Source organism: Leuresthes tenuis, unplaced genomic scaffold, assembly GCF_036924035.1.
Source record: "Leuresthes tenuis unplaced genomic scaffold, fLeuTen1.0.hap1 SCAF_19, whole genome shotgun sequence".
NCBI lineage: Eukaryota > Metazoa > Chordata > Actinopteri > Atheriniformes > Atherinopsidae > Leuresthes > Leuresthes tenuis.
Genome location: NW_027325373.1, coordinates 9470037 through 9484975, shown reverse-complemented (window position 1 = coordinate 9484975; position 14939 = coordinate 9470037). Strand labels below are relative to the sequence as shown.

The window sequence follows — 14939 nt, the reverse complement described above, 5'->3', positions numbered from 1 at the left end:
GTATCTTCTTGAGATCTTCGACTGAGCTTTTTCTGTCAATGCAAAGATTTCTAAAACATTTTTCTGTGCTGGTTCGCATGTTGTGCTGCTGGTAACTGGTTATGATCTGATCTGTTATGATGCATAATCATAGCAGCAGGAACATTGCTAACCTGTTGGAGCAGCTTACTGAGCTTTCCAAAGCCCAAATAATGCATTAGACCCTAAAACAGGATGAGTTGAAGAAGAAACATCAAAGATGCAAAGCAGGAACAAATTAGAGAAAAGGGGGAAAGAGGGTTAAACCATTTCTCGGACCACTGATGAAGACACAGCAGGAACATAAGGAAGGCAATATTTTTTTTTCATCAAAGCACGGCTGCACGAACAACTCTAACTCTTTTATACTCAGCTTTAAGGCTACATGGCCACACAGAGACTGCAGACAGAGGGGGAACAGTTAAGGAGGAGGATTACAGTGCTTGTTCACAACAGATGGCGTAACCCTGGACATGTCACTGAGGAGCGTCTCTGCTCCTCAGATGTTGAACTGTTGGTTGTGAGTTTCTGTCTATGTTGTCTAATAAGAGCTCACGTGTGTTACCTGCCAAGACTAGATGTGCACTAATCAGCTAAGTTGTTACCAAGCTACAGAATCAACACCCAAACCCACTGATGACAACCTCTGAAGTTGTTCACCACAACCTCCTCTCTGCAACATTTCAACTTTCTACATGTTTGTCAGCTGATTTATGTTTTAGTTCTTATTTGTCAAGAACAATAGCATACTTTTGATAATAATGAATACTGCAGCAATGTTATTATGCATGAAATACTTTATTAATCCACTTTGGGGATAATACTGATCTTTGTGCACACATATTACTTGTAGTTCCTCCATTGCTTGGAGCCAGTGTAGTCATTGAACTTCCAAAAATCAAGACTGCCTCGCAAGTTCTTTCTGCTTCTCAGTTCTGGATGCTCTTGAAAATAGACCCCCAATTTAATCTCTGTGACCACAGGGATCATTATCAATGTCAGAGCATACCAAACTGATGGTGTGAGTGAATAATGTAGATGGGGTCTATCTGTCAGAAAGTACAGTTTAATGTTGATGGGTTACAGTTATCTTCTGTTTTACTAACTCATAGCATAAACTTTTTTCAGAGAAGTTAAATTTATGGTAAATGGTTATATGCTGTTGCAAAGCCACTGTAAATTTGCAGAAAGTCTTTGCAGTAGAATTTTTTATTTTTTTTGCAGTTATGTGGACATTGACTGTTTAAATTTGTATGCCCAAAGAAACCAAAGAAAGCCGTTTAAGTTGTACTAGTCAGGGAAGTCTAAATTTTGTATGTAATAGTTCTGTAATTTCTTCACTTTTAGAGAAAACGTAAACCATTTCCATGAAGTTAACAATTTCCGAATTACTTATTTTCTTTTTTATTATTATTATCATTATGTTCTTTTCATACCTCAGTGAGCAGTGCACCTTTACTAATAATATTCATGAATACTTTATTGAATCAGTTGCCATGTTGGAAGTGTGGGTACTGATATTTGATCAACTCTCCTGTTTTCCCCAGTAAGACACACGAAAGGCGACAGGATCTACATAGATACGGGAGATTTTATTTAACATTTTTGTGTACAAACATAGGCTGCAAAAGCCTACCAAACATGTTTGCCCTCAGAATACAGTATTACTTTTTACAGTTCTACAAGCAGATCATTGAAGATTTTAACAAGAACAAGAGTCAAAACTCGAGGAATAAAAAGAGACAGTGTTTGTGGTTGTTCAGCAAGTCCCATCCTGAACTCTACATTGTTATGCGCTGAAGAAAACAAAACTAGAATATTCCCCAAAGTAGCCTTAAGGATTGCATGTCAGAGAAGTGGCAGGAGAGGTCACCTGAAAGTATTAACTATATTATCAGTAACGTGATAAATACCAGGGTCATGTAATAAATGCAAGAGATTTGTAACTTTCATACAAAGCAATATGTACCATATCTTCAGGCAAGTCCACAGAAAAATAAAATGTTTTTGGCTGGGACTGAGGTTATGGAGGGAACATGCAGTTACAGTGACAATCAACAGACCAAAACAATGCAGATCTGAAGTAATATAAGACTCTTCTGCCCTCTACCACACATTGACAAGTCAGATTTTCAGAGACTAAAGGTGTACCACCTCGATCCTTAAAGATTATACATCAATAAATAAAAGGGAAACCAGATTATGTATTCTCTAGTATAATACATATTATACAAATCCATGGAAAAGTAGAAATTTGAGTTACTCTACCAATGAGATTGACAAAAACCTGCCATTCGGTCACCTAAATCAGACAGCTAAACAATCACAGTGGCCAGTCTGCTGCACAACGCAAATAACTAAAGCTGAGCTGACGATTGAGGGTTAAAAGATATTTGCAGAACGATTCAGCGATTGTGACTCTGAAACAAAACGGACATAAAGTTTTATTCTGAACAGCATGTTCCATTGACAAAGGCCAATTAACAGACATTAAATTTTCTAAGGAAAGCAGACAACATATAAAGACAATTTTCCAACATTAATTTAGTTTGAAATGACACTTTACCATAAATAAATAGATCCAGCAGACCATCTTACACAAAACCGGGAAGAAGAATAAATAAATAAGGAATAGAAGGCATTAGAGGAGAAGAAACTTTGTGTGTTGCCCCAAAAAGACCAACTTAAGAAAAGTTTCATTTACTTACAGCATCACAGTCAAATAATGTGGCAAATACAAAACTGATGTTTAGACTGAGCTAAGACCATGGTTAAATTTAAGGTCCTGTCTTAGCTGATATGAGATGAAAGATGTGTGGCTGTCCTCAGCAAAGGCAACAGAAGAATGAACGTGTCCACTGTTAAGAGTTTTCACTGGTATTCAGAGTACCACGGGTACTAAACAAAAGCATACGTTTTGAGGCACGGTAGTGTGCAGTAGTGCAGGCAATTGGGACTTGTTATAAAGGAGAGACGAGACTAAATGACGGCTGGAAGATTCCTTCCTTGATGCAACAACATGCTACAGTGGGCAAAAAATAGTGGAAGTTCACAATGGCAAAAAAAACTAAAGCACAACTGTGTAGGAACAACTTCTGAATGAAATTTTGACTGTATTATTCAGGAGGCTGATAGAGCAGCAGTGTACTATTTATAATCTATTAACTACAGGCCACAAAGTGTCTTTGGGACATAATAAGGGGAAAATTTGTGTAATTTTAACATTTCAAGGAGTTGATATGTATTCAAAATTAAAACACCACTCTCCTGCTTTCATTTTCCAAGCCAAAAAACACCTTTTGCTTTGATAATTCACTCACGTATGTCTGCCTATGGTTTTGATCACGGACACGAGCACACATAAACACTCAATTGATCTATTCATTTCAGCTTTATGTCTTTAAAGTACGCCCATCAGACACAACATTAAACAGGTGAAGCAAATAACATTGATCATAGCTACAAGGCAATGTTTTGCAGGGACACCTTGGGTTCTGGCAAACATGTGGATGATACGTCATTCAGCCTCCCACCCATGGCAGTGGCCCACACTGATGGCTGCAACCTCTGCCAGCAGGACAATGAAACCCAGCCAATTTCCACATCCTGACCAAAAAAAAAAAAGCTACTTGGAGGGTAATAAGGGGAATATTAGTCAGATGGTCTTAATGCTGGGGCTGGCCGGTGATTACGAAAAACCAATCACGGCGATTTTTTTTTATGCGAGAATGGCATCATGGACAGAAAAAGACTTTTTTGGTGTAATAAAGTTTAAATAAAGATAAAATGCATCTCAAACCAAGGTCTATGATGATACATTTGTGGACAAGATAGTTGAGAAAAAAAAAAACGAAAAAAACAAAAACAGTCAATCAAACATGCCTGCATGTTAAACAAATGAGAGGGAGATCAAAATGGGAAACATCTTTTTAGTCTTAAAAAATACCTTAAGAGCTTGTCTCAAGCTTGGCTATTGAGCGGTGCGTACTTTGTTTTAGTTTCGGCCGATATTCCTTCAGTGTAACAAACAGATATGCTCTTCATTGAGTGCTCAGGTCACTTGAATTGTAATACAGTAGTTTTAACATCGCATTAGTGCACTTCCGTAGCCACAGATTAAACGGTACAAAAAGACGCAATGCCATATGTTTGTGTGTGTGCTGTATCATGACATTGCATAAAGTCTACTCTAGACAGGCGACCGTCTCTGGACATGAGACAGAGCTGCTGAGGAACACCCAGCAGTTAAAGAGCTTGTGCCTTCTCCACAGCAGCATAAAGTATGTACCTACAATGTGTGTGCATTACCTTCATAATAATATGTAAATAAAAAAAAATCCAAAGGCTGGACTTAACGGCTGAGTAGCTTCTATTAGATGAAGGCTAAATCTTGCTCATTTCCTGCAACACCTGTAGTCAAGGCTAAGAACTATCACCTTCTTAAAGAGAGAGAAGTTTACATAGAAAACCAAACCAATTTCTCCATTGGGACCCCAAAAATAAATTACACTAACAGCAACAATGATTATATTGTTAATCAAAAAGAAAAATACAACTGTAAGATTATATACATGTACGATATCTTTAAATGCAACTGCCTTCTTTTTCCTAGAAAAAAAATCAGTTTGGCAAGACGTCCTATGATACAACGAGAAGGACATTTCGTCAGCAAAGATATGATCACAGACAGTTCCTATGTTAGAAAATATATTGCTTCCTGGCTATTTAATCTGAGGACTACCTCAAAACACAAACGACACAAACTGAGGGAATTTGTTTCTTCAGTCAGAAAAAGAGCATTGGGTTCTTATCGTTTTTACACATCCTCAAGTCGCAGCATTTGACTCGAACTGGGTTTGTTTACGTTGTAAACACTTTCACAGGTGTTGGCTTCCTGTGCCTTTGGTGACACAGAAAAAAAGGGAAAAAAGCCAGTATGGGGGCAGCTCCACATGTTGACGTTCTGCTCTGCCCAGCAGCACAACTGTCTCTCCTCTTGTCTGAAAGAATCTGCTGAGATCATGTGCGACATATCAAAAAAGAATTCCTTAACATGATTAATGTTTGAGATGGCAAAACATTTGGGGGGGGGTTCTTGCCGAGACTCAATGATTGTCCAAAAGAAACACAAACTGAAAACAATGCCCAAACCCAAAGATACATGATGAAAAATCTGAAAGACATGTTTTGCGATTTCATTCGAGCTTCTTCATTCGTGGGCCAAGCTGTTAAGATTCAGCGCTGACACAAACAAAAAAAGCGGCGTGTAGGAATGCAGATATACCCATAAAATCAACAGGTACAAGAAATCGTACGAACTACCAGGTATTGAGAGATACGAATGGCAACGACCTCACATCCTCAGAGGTCCAGTGGTGCCCCCTTGTGTTCAAGCAGGCACTGCCAGAGACGATCCTTCCCAGCTGAACAGAGTACGGCCAGTCAATTCAAAAACTTCCTACAGTGGGCTCACTTTGAGCCAGAGTTCATCCCCTTTTCACACCCTCTCAATCAGAGTCACGTCAGCTCTATACTTCAGTGGAGAAGAGAATGCTCTGTCGTTTACTGTCTGGGGTGGGAATCGTCTCCAGTTGGAGAAAATACAGCAACACCTGGACCTGAAAGGATATTGAGTATAGGGATATTAGCTCATTAGAAATAAGACTTTGCTTGTTACAACTCCAAATTAGTTGCATATTTTTGACAAAAAAACCCCACCCCAAAACGATTGATAAAATTGAACAATAAAATGCCAGATGGAGAAGACAGAGGAGTCGGTGTGTGACTCACCTGTGACATAACTTCCTGGGACCAGCTGTCCCCCATGCTGATGGGTTGTGTAGGGTTTGTGGGGATTTTGCTGTCCTTCTCCGCTGGCCTCAGCAAAGTTGGACCGAACACTGTTGCCAGATTATGGAGAGACATTTTGTTGATACATTCCTTCTCTGCCACCCTGGGGAGGAAAATCAGTGATATAGATGAAAACAAGGTTACACACAGAGGTGACCTCCTTGTGTTTAATGATGTCCATGTTCTGTGTGTGAATATGTGATAGAAAAGGTAAAAAGTTAAAGTGGATGCTCCTAAGGTGTAATTTAGTCTAATCAGTCTCCAACTATTAGTCCCCAGGCCCCACCTTCACTCGAAGGACAATATGGACAAAATCACATCACAAATTGACCAATTTTAACAATCTATAACCAAAGAAACGGCCAACAAACACTGTATTTCCTAAGTGTTGCTTCCTAAAAAAAAATCTAATCTTAATAATGAAAAGATCTCTCCCGCTCCGTAAATTACACACTCATACAGTGCTTTGAAACAGACAATAGTGCTATCACTTCAACCTGTTTTCAAAATCACCATGGCAACCAGGGAACATTTTGCTGTTGCAGTTGACATAATGGCATAAAAGCAGCTTCAAGGTGAATACCGCACACTGTCATTTTGAAGAATGACATATGGAAGTGGTCGTAGGAGACACAATGCACCTAATTGCAAGTTTAAAATTGATCTGAAATCTACATGCATGTGACTGTGAGTACTATCAAATATCAAACATTTGCTCGAACTTCGGTTTGTCTTTCTGTGCGTTTGCACATTCACGTCCATATATGAGGCAAGCATGTTGTGTGTTCATATGTTCATACCTCTTCAAGTGGTCCAAAAGGAAAAGGAACGTGACCAGGTTGGGTTCAGGCAGTGATAGCAGCAAGTTCAACATACAGCTCTCTTTGGCAACACTATCAGACAGGGCTGCAAAGGAACAAAGCAAATGATGCTATTGCTTTTATGACTGCTCCACACATCCTGTATATCAATCATTTTGAGGCAACCACGTAGGATAAGTAACAACTACAATGATAACTTTAAATCTTAAATGTTAGTTTACTGGATTTACGTCTTGATCATTTACAAGATTTGCGGAGTGTCTTACTGATTCCGCCTGCAAAGTTGGGGTAGAGGTCATCAGTGAAGAGGGGCTCCGGCAGCTCTCTGAAATACAGCTTCAGGGTCCCAGCGATAGCATTGACGTCCATCTCGCTCATCATCACCGACACGTCTCTGTTGTCTGCAGGAAAAAGAGGAGGGCTATGTGAAGACTGCAGGACTTCACTAACAAAAGGAGAGGACAAGAGCTTGACACAAACATCAGTTTCCATTCCTCTTGCCGGTCAGTTTGTCATGAGACGTAACAAGTATTAGAAGTACACAGTTCACAAAAGAGGCATTCATTAATATTAAATACAAAGGCCAAAAAGCAAAGGCAAGTTAGCATAAAACATCTTCTCAAACTCACGTCACAGTAATGATTAACAGAGACAGAGAGATTAGAAAAAGGATGTCCATGTGGTGATGGTCAGGAAGCTCTCTCAGGTTTCTTTCCTACTAATTCATGGCAGTTAGAGAATTATAATCTCACTACGGAATAGAGAGACTATACATGTTTTTTTTCAGAAAAAAAACAAACAAACTATAAAAATATAGATATGCCAATAAAACACGATCAGTTTATACTATCAACCCTTTTTGCTCTATGCTCCTACAGTTTAGAGAAGGACTGTCTGGACGCTCAAACAACATATAATCTGTGAAAAGCCCAATGAATTACACATGGACGAGGAGGCAAAACTCACTGGTGTCAAAGGCGGTCTTCAGGGCCTGAATATCAGTGGCCACTCCTGACACTCGGTATATTCCCACTTCCTCCATGCCCCTCCTCTCTATCTCCTCTAGGCACTGCCGAACAATGTAGGGCACCTTGGAGCGCTCTCGTCTGAATGGAGACAAAAATAAACACAATGTTTAATAAATGTCTTATAATGAAGAAACAACCTCCAGACTGAAATGCTAATTAAGTGATTATGTCCTAAATGTTTATATGACAAAAGCTTGAAATGAGCGTGGCAAATTGTCATATTTTGAATTGTTGTAATCTCTAGAAGACCCATGATTGCCTCAGGCTCTTTGCTTGTGTTTCTACTGAAATGATTTCTCTCCAACACAAACAGATATTTCCTACTAATTCTTGCCAGCCCATTTGTTGTCTCCATACCTCATTAATGTCAATTATCATCAACAATGGCCATAAAAATTAAAAATGCTATTACATCTAGAAGCGCTCTCGCCTCCAACAAATTCAGTCTTTGTTCTTCTACTTATGTTCAAAATAATTTAGACAATGTAAAATATAGATATTATTATTATCATTTTATAATTGCTTTCTTCCATAATGACATGACTCCAGGTATAGCGTGCATGTTCTGTTGCTTGGCCCGCATCTTTTATCAGACTAAAAAATCTCAACAACTCTTGTTGTAGATTTTGACAACAAGCAAGTCAAAGTTAAAGTATCCTGTGAAATATCTCAATTTTAACTTGATGGATTGACAAATTCCATTTGCATCAACTATGCTTCGTGTTGTATGCATTTTTAACATACATTTTTGCATGAATCCAACATGCCAGTGAGGTGAACATGGAAAACACTTTACTGCACCTTCTGAACATCACAACTTTAGCTTCAAGCTAGCTCACCCTCAGTTTGCTCAAATGCTAACATTAGCATTTAGCTCATAGCACTGGTGTGCTAAAGCAGAGCTTCAAGCTGTCTTCATGTGGAGGACATAAACACATTCTGAATGCAGTCAAGTGAGTTCTACAACACTATACAGATAACTGTAAGTGTAACACTGGGATGTGACTGAGTGAAAAATAAGTTGCTCTTGTATACAAGAAGAGGAGGTCCAGAATCGAGCCCTGAAAACTGTCAGGGCATTATAGGAGACAAATAATAATAGACCAACAAAAGTAAGGATGCCTGTTTGGGGTTCCACAACACAGGTGGCAATGTTTTTTGCTTATATCAACTCACTTGGTCACTGTAGAGATCTTTATTCCAAACACACCCATGGGTTTCCGTGAGGGCATCCTCTTGAGGCTGAATTCTCTGCTGGTGAACTTCATGGATAGTTTCACCTCAATCTGACACATGAACAAGAAGCTTACATTTAAGTCAGGTTTAGAGTACAAGTCTTAAATCAATCTGCATTAGCTTCCACGAGCTTGAAGAAATCCAGCCATCTTTAAAACAGATGAAGATTCCACAGGGAAATCAAAAGCTGAGCCACATCCTGTTGAAAGGGTTTATAACATTCCTCAGGGCTGTGTTAGCCTACTACAATATAATATATACATTTTATACTAAATAACCACAATTTGACAATAAATGTTAATATTATTATACTGATATTAAATATCTTAAGATAGATATTGCATTATTTATGGGATTAAACACTCACCCCATTCATGGGAATCACTGTTCTTTGCCAGTCTTTGCCTTGAAGACTCAAGTCCAGCTGAGAGAGGGAATCAGAAACAGACAACATATATCAACATGGGAATTCATTGCATCAACAATATTCAATCTGAACTAAATATTTTTTCATTATATTCCTGCTCCGATGTAACTTAATTGATTATCTAAGGTCATTGTTTGTCAGCTTTCACATTTTTCCTGTTTGTAGTGTTGGGAAGTACCAACAAGTGCTTATACTACTGTGACAGATGAAAGCATTCATTTTCAACTACAGCCTGATGGATGAAGCCTCCAGTCCAAAAATTTAACTCAAACAATTGCCTGAATTCTATCTGATGGCCAGCAGGAGGAGACTGTCACTTAAGAAGATGTCTGTCTGGATGTTTCCATCGAGGCATATGAGGAAAATGTCTGTTTCTCACTTTGACTTGAACCTAAGTAACCTAAGTATTTCTAAATTAGTTCAGTCTTAGTTGCTCGTATAACTACTTATTTCACACAGCATGATGTTAATTTAGTTCATTAAGACGGTAAACTCTACCCTAACCAATGCGGTACCTTACAGTGGCTTACAGAAGCATTATAGTGGTAACTCAGAGTCTTTTTTTCTGAGATCGAGGAAGGTAAAGACAATTATTTGTGATTTCTGAGATGACATTTGAATCACTTTCTCACAAACTACTGCAGCTTCATGAATTTTTCATGTTTATTTCGTTAAGACTAAGTTTGCACATTGTTGTCCTACTTATGTCCAGCTCAGTTATGACAGACCAGCAGAGCATAAAATTATAATCACATCAACTGTACAAATCTTCCCTCTGCTGCTGCAGAATGTTTTCAAAGGTGCTGCTGATATCGCACATCCTCTTGCTGTATTTTTAGAAACACGATAAACAAATATGATTTATTTAGAGAGATTAAAGTTACACCCAAATACACACAGATGTGAAGAGCCAGACAATTTGGGGTAATAAAAGACGGTTACACGTTTACACAACTGACACGGTGAAGCATACAGACAGAGACACAGTGCGCTGAATGTTTCCGTGCTCTGACCCTGCAAAGCCTGATCATGTTTCTCATAACTGAATCTGTAACTGTTGAGAGCACTCCTTGGTTTGATCCATGTATGAATACAGAATTACATTAGTCTAGAAAAAAACAAAACATGGAGCTACAGTTTCAGAGAAGCTCTTACTTTCTGTTAACAGTCATTTTTAGACATAAAGGATACGGTGTAATCTTCTCTAGCATTTAAAGGGTGAAAGTTTGGCAAGATTGGTGTTGTTTGACAAGCATAATTTGCTTAACGGTAGATGTAAGGACACAGTGTATGTTAAAGAAACAAAAAGAAAGGAGGAATCCAAAAACAACCGAGACTCCTTTAAAGAAATTAGTTCATGGAGCACAGACACATGGTCATCACAGACACACACCAGTGAGCATTTGCTACTAAGAGCCACATACAAATAAGTCTGCCTAAAGAATGTGGAACAGACCATGACAAGAAAAAAATTGACCAAATAACCAAATTAAACACCTTGACACCACGTTTAAGCATCGCTCAATAGAGCCACTGTTTTCTGCTCCAAACTGGACACTAAAAGGTAGGATTGATCAGACGAGCGTGTCAGAGGTGACTCTTCCCACATATTTGTGAAAATCCTGATGAGCAACGTTCTCGACCCTCTGCCAGCTTGTTTTCAATGACATCATCCTTCAAGTACGGATCAAGTCTCAGGTTTATAAGGCAACCGCTAGGTGGAGCATGCGACTTTGCGTTTGGTGGACAACAACGAAGCATAGTTGTCTGATTTTATTTGACCAAACCAATCAGGATGCAGGCAGATTTTAATTAATTCTGCAGAAAAAAAACATGTAAGCCTGCCCTGCTGTGGGTGATGAGAGGGCTGGCAGCACAGGAAGGTAATGGAGTTTCTCTCATGTGATCTCTTCCTTCCTTTTTAAGTACAGACACAACTGCAGGCTGCCGTTGTCTTGGCAACCTAATCATACTGACAATCTAAAGCTGCCATCAAACACATACTCAGTTAGCTTTATGGTCAGATTCCACAGCATGTGTATTTTGTATTTGTATGGACACAACACTTTGCTGTACTGATGAAATTTCCTTTGTGCAGGATTGCGATGAATGCCTTAAGCAGCAAAGACTGGCAGAAAAATAATCGGTAAATGACATGAAAACACAGTAATGTGTCCATCCATCAAAATACTCACACTTAATGGTAGATCTTTGCTCACCTGACCATACATCACCATTTTCTGGCATCCAAATAACATGGGCCAGTTTTTATCTATTCAACCAATTCTTGTCCTTTTCAGGTTATCCAGCTAATCATCACATTTCTACATCATGTACAATCTAAATCACTGAAGGCTCAATAAGGTGCATTTCATGCTGTGTGGCAGTAGCTCTGACAAAACTGCCCATCAATACTGAGTCACGATGGGTCTGCTGACAGAAGGGGTGACGTAATGTCATACCGGTATCTGTCCTTTCCCCATGATGCGGTCTGTGCTCTCTCCATCCTCTTTGTTCTGCTTGGTCTTGTTGTAACACTTCTCGTAGCAGAGCAGCCTCAGGGTCTGAGAGCCCTCCAGCTCGATCTCAAACTCCTTTAGGGAAGAAGAAAAAAAATCAGGAGCCGAGGGTAGATAATCTTGTGTGAAAAAGGTGGAGAAGGGGGTTTTAGCACTGTGACACCAACTGGCAGAAATAATTAAACACAAGGATGTGAAAGATCTGGTTTCCGTTACATTTTGATACATCCCACTGCTACACATGGCTGACCAACCTTCCTTGTGGTTATGTAAGCCAACACTCTGCATATGGTTTGCACATTGCCCTGAGACCCACACTGTGTTGGTTCATTTAGCTTTCGGACAGATGTGAGTCATCACAAACAGCAGCTCCTCATTAGTTAATATTAATTCCACTTTGCTGCTCACAAAATCCTCAAAGAGAATCCAGATATTAAAATACTCATCTACAGATGAACAGACTCTGTGACAGGGTCTCAAAGCTCTTCTTGCTTCATCCATCTGGGTCATAATTACTGCATCCACGTTTGTGTACGTGTGCCTGCTTGCATGCTTACAGAGTGCGCATATGTGTGTTGGCTGTATGTTTGGAGGGAGTGCAGATGCGCTGTGCAGGTTTTGTTAGACATATTTCAACAGCTCAAAGATGGACAGCTAACTGATTAAAAGACCAGATGTCAGATACATGACAGGCAGCATAAATTGTGCTCAGAAGGAAATTTGTTCTTGAAGATATTCCTAAGAGATAAACATGTTTTTTCCATGTTAAGCATCATCACAAAACAGTAATGGTGACAAATTATGTGCAACTTAGGATTCAGTGCCGGTATAAGATCTAAATATATGATGCCTCCATTAAAACAAGTTTGACAGGAATGCTTTACCTCATTCCATTTGGGTTCAGTGGTGTATCGATAAACTCTCGTCTTGGCTTTATTTGAAAAAAAGCCAAATGAATCCACCTCCAATGTGCAGTAGAGATCTGATAGAGAGAAGAGATTTAGAAAAGTGTACATTTAAGATAGAATAAAATAAAATGAAACTCAAAACCAATTAGTAATGCCATTAACTATGTATAGTTGGTGCATATAAGCACAGTGACTTGAAAGCTGAACCTAGAATAAAGCTGATATTCACTGTATGGTTACATTAAAACTGAGCCCTGCTAGCAACTCATTTAGTCTGATTTTCTGTTGTTTGCATGAAGGCTGAAGTTGAGTGACTCACTCAAGCTCTGTTTGAGGCCGGAGGCAGAGTGAACGATTACATTCAGGAACCCACAGAGACCGGAGGATTCATCCTCTGGAAAAACAGTCAGCAAGCAGAGAAAGAGCAGAAAAAAAAACAGTGCACGGATTAGAAAAGCATGCAGATCTCTGTTTGCTTTGGAGCAGAATTGGACATGAGGGAAGAGATAAAAACGGCACTGGACAGTAGAGAACATGCTGTTCAAAACCACAGCTATTAATCATCGGTATTCCATCCCAGGACGTTTCTGTTCATTTTATGTTTTACAACAAGCGACCCGCTGCAAAAGATTTCTAATTAGTTATAAAAAAAAAAGACAACATTTTTTTTAACAACCCCCATCCCCACACCCCAAACACACATTTAAGTACAGAAAAAAGCTACTTTTAAGTACAAAAATAAGTATCCTACCTTCTTTACTGATACTAAGAGGAATGTGGTGGACAGTTTGCAGTTTGAGACAAGAGCTGGTTAGCATCTGTAGTTCCATGGAAGTCAGGGTAGATGTTTTAAAACCTTCAGGTTAGACAATAAATTTAGACTGTAAATCACAATATGCATTAAAAATATCAAGTGGTTTACAGAAGTGTGTGTTTTCAAGGTAAAAAACAAAACAAAAAGGTTTCTCATCACAATAATTACCAGTATTTCATGTAACCATGACAAGTTTCATGTTTCATTGGAGTGGACAGTGCATGTCTGTGACTCTTACATTTCTTTTGTTGCTCCTTGATTATCTCTTTCCACTCTGCACGTTCATAGTCGGATGAAATCAGGAAGCTGTAACTCTGAAGCACAAAAACACAATGAATGTTTAAAATGAGAAGACCTGATCATTGTGTACATAGAGTGTATGTGCAAATGTAGACAACCAAACCAAACCAAACCAAAACTTCTTATTCAACTAGTTTTAACATATACATGAACAGATACAGATTGAGGAGAATTATTAAGGAGGTATGGCTCTGGGAATGAAACAAAAAGACCAAAAGGAGAAAAAACATCAGTAAAGTAAAGAAAATGAAGAACAGAGGAAACAGAGAAGTGGAGCTCACAGAGAGCAGTTAGAAAAGGATGATGAGACACATACTGTACACTGAAGAAACAAGTAAATGAGGAATCAGAGGTAGTTAAAAAAGAAACAAAAAAGAGCCATCACCTTGCCATTCTTATTGTAGACTCTGAGGGGCATGCTTGGAGATGTTAGCAGGAGCAGAGACTCCTGTTCGCACAGCTTCTTACGGAGACGGTCGATGACTTTTGAACCCTTGTTGGCTCTCTGAAATAGTTGAAAACATTCGATAGCTAAATGCAGTTGCGCCGTGAAAGTCTGATTGAGTCTGAATTGGAAGACCACCATTACATAAGACAAAGTAGCTCTCAATCCAATGAAATGTTTGAAACACTACTCTCAAACCCTTATTTCAGACCAGAAAAGGATTCTTTCCACTGTAAGAAACGTCTGCCTCTGACTATCTGTATCTAGAAATCTGAAAATGTATGCATCCACTTTACCTTCTCCCTCTGAATCTCACTGCGGAGGTGCGAGATCTTGACTTTAATGGCATCTAGCTCCTCGTCTGCAACTTGTGGGACGGTTAGTGGCTCTGTCTCCTCGGGGCCCTGGAAGGTCAGTTCTGCCAGGGGGATGTACCACTTGCTGTCGTACTGTTGGTTTTTTCTGCATCGGGGAAAATTAGAGGGGACAGAAGGTAAAAGGTAAGGAAAAAACATGGAATGTGTTATGAAATGCGTAGGTGGATGATGAAAAATGCTAATTATGCCGAAAACA

At 39.1% G+C, this 14939-nt stretch overlaps 1 protein-coding gene across 1 annotated transcript in view; it reads right to left on the bottom strand.

The window, feature by feature from the left end:
• Positions 1 to 1591: 1591 nt before the first annotated feature.
• Positions 1592 to 14939, bottom strand: part of bcr (BCR activator of RhoGEF and GTPase) — a 79110-nt gene continuing 65762 nt past the window's right edge. The window contains exons 10-23 of the mRNA XM_072371766.1: positions 14663 to 14828; positions 14307 to 14426; positions 13860 to 13935; positions 13559 to 13663; positions 13127 to 13201; positions 12784 to 12881; positions 11843 to 11974; positions 9321 to 9377; positions 8894 to 9003; positions 7656 to 7795; positions 6956 to 7090; positions 6669 to 6774; positions 5809 to 5971; positions 1592 to 5636 (exon numbers count right to left, since the gene is read on the bottom strand). Coding sequence (XP_072227867.1) covers positions 5547 to 5636; positions 5809 to 5971; positions 6669 to 6774; positions 6956 to 7090; positions 7656 to 7795; positions 8894 to 9003; positions 9321 to 9377; positions 11843 to 11974; positions 12784 to 12881; positions 13127 to 13201; positions 13559 to 13663; positions 13860 to 13935; positions 14307 to 14426; positions 14663 to 14828 — 1573 coding nt within the window. The 3' untranslated portion in view covers positions 1592 to 5546. The remainder of the gene's footprint in view (positions 5637 to 5808; positions 5972 to 6668; positions 6775 to 6955; positions 7091 to 7655; positions 7796 to 8893; positions 9004 to 9320; positions 9378 to 11842; positions 11975 to 12783; positions 12882 to 13126; positions 13202 to 13558; positions 13664 to 13859; positions 13936 to 14306; positions 14427 to 14662; positions 14829 to 14939) is intronic.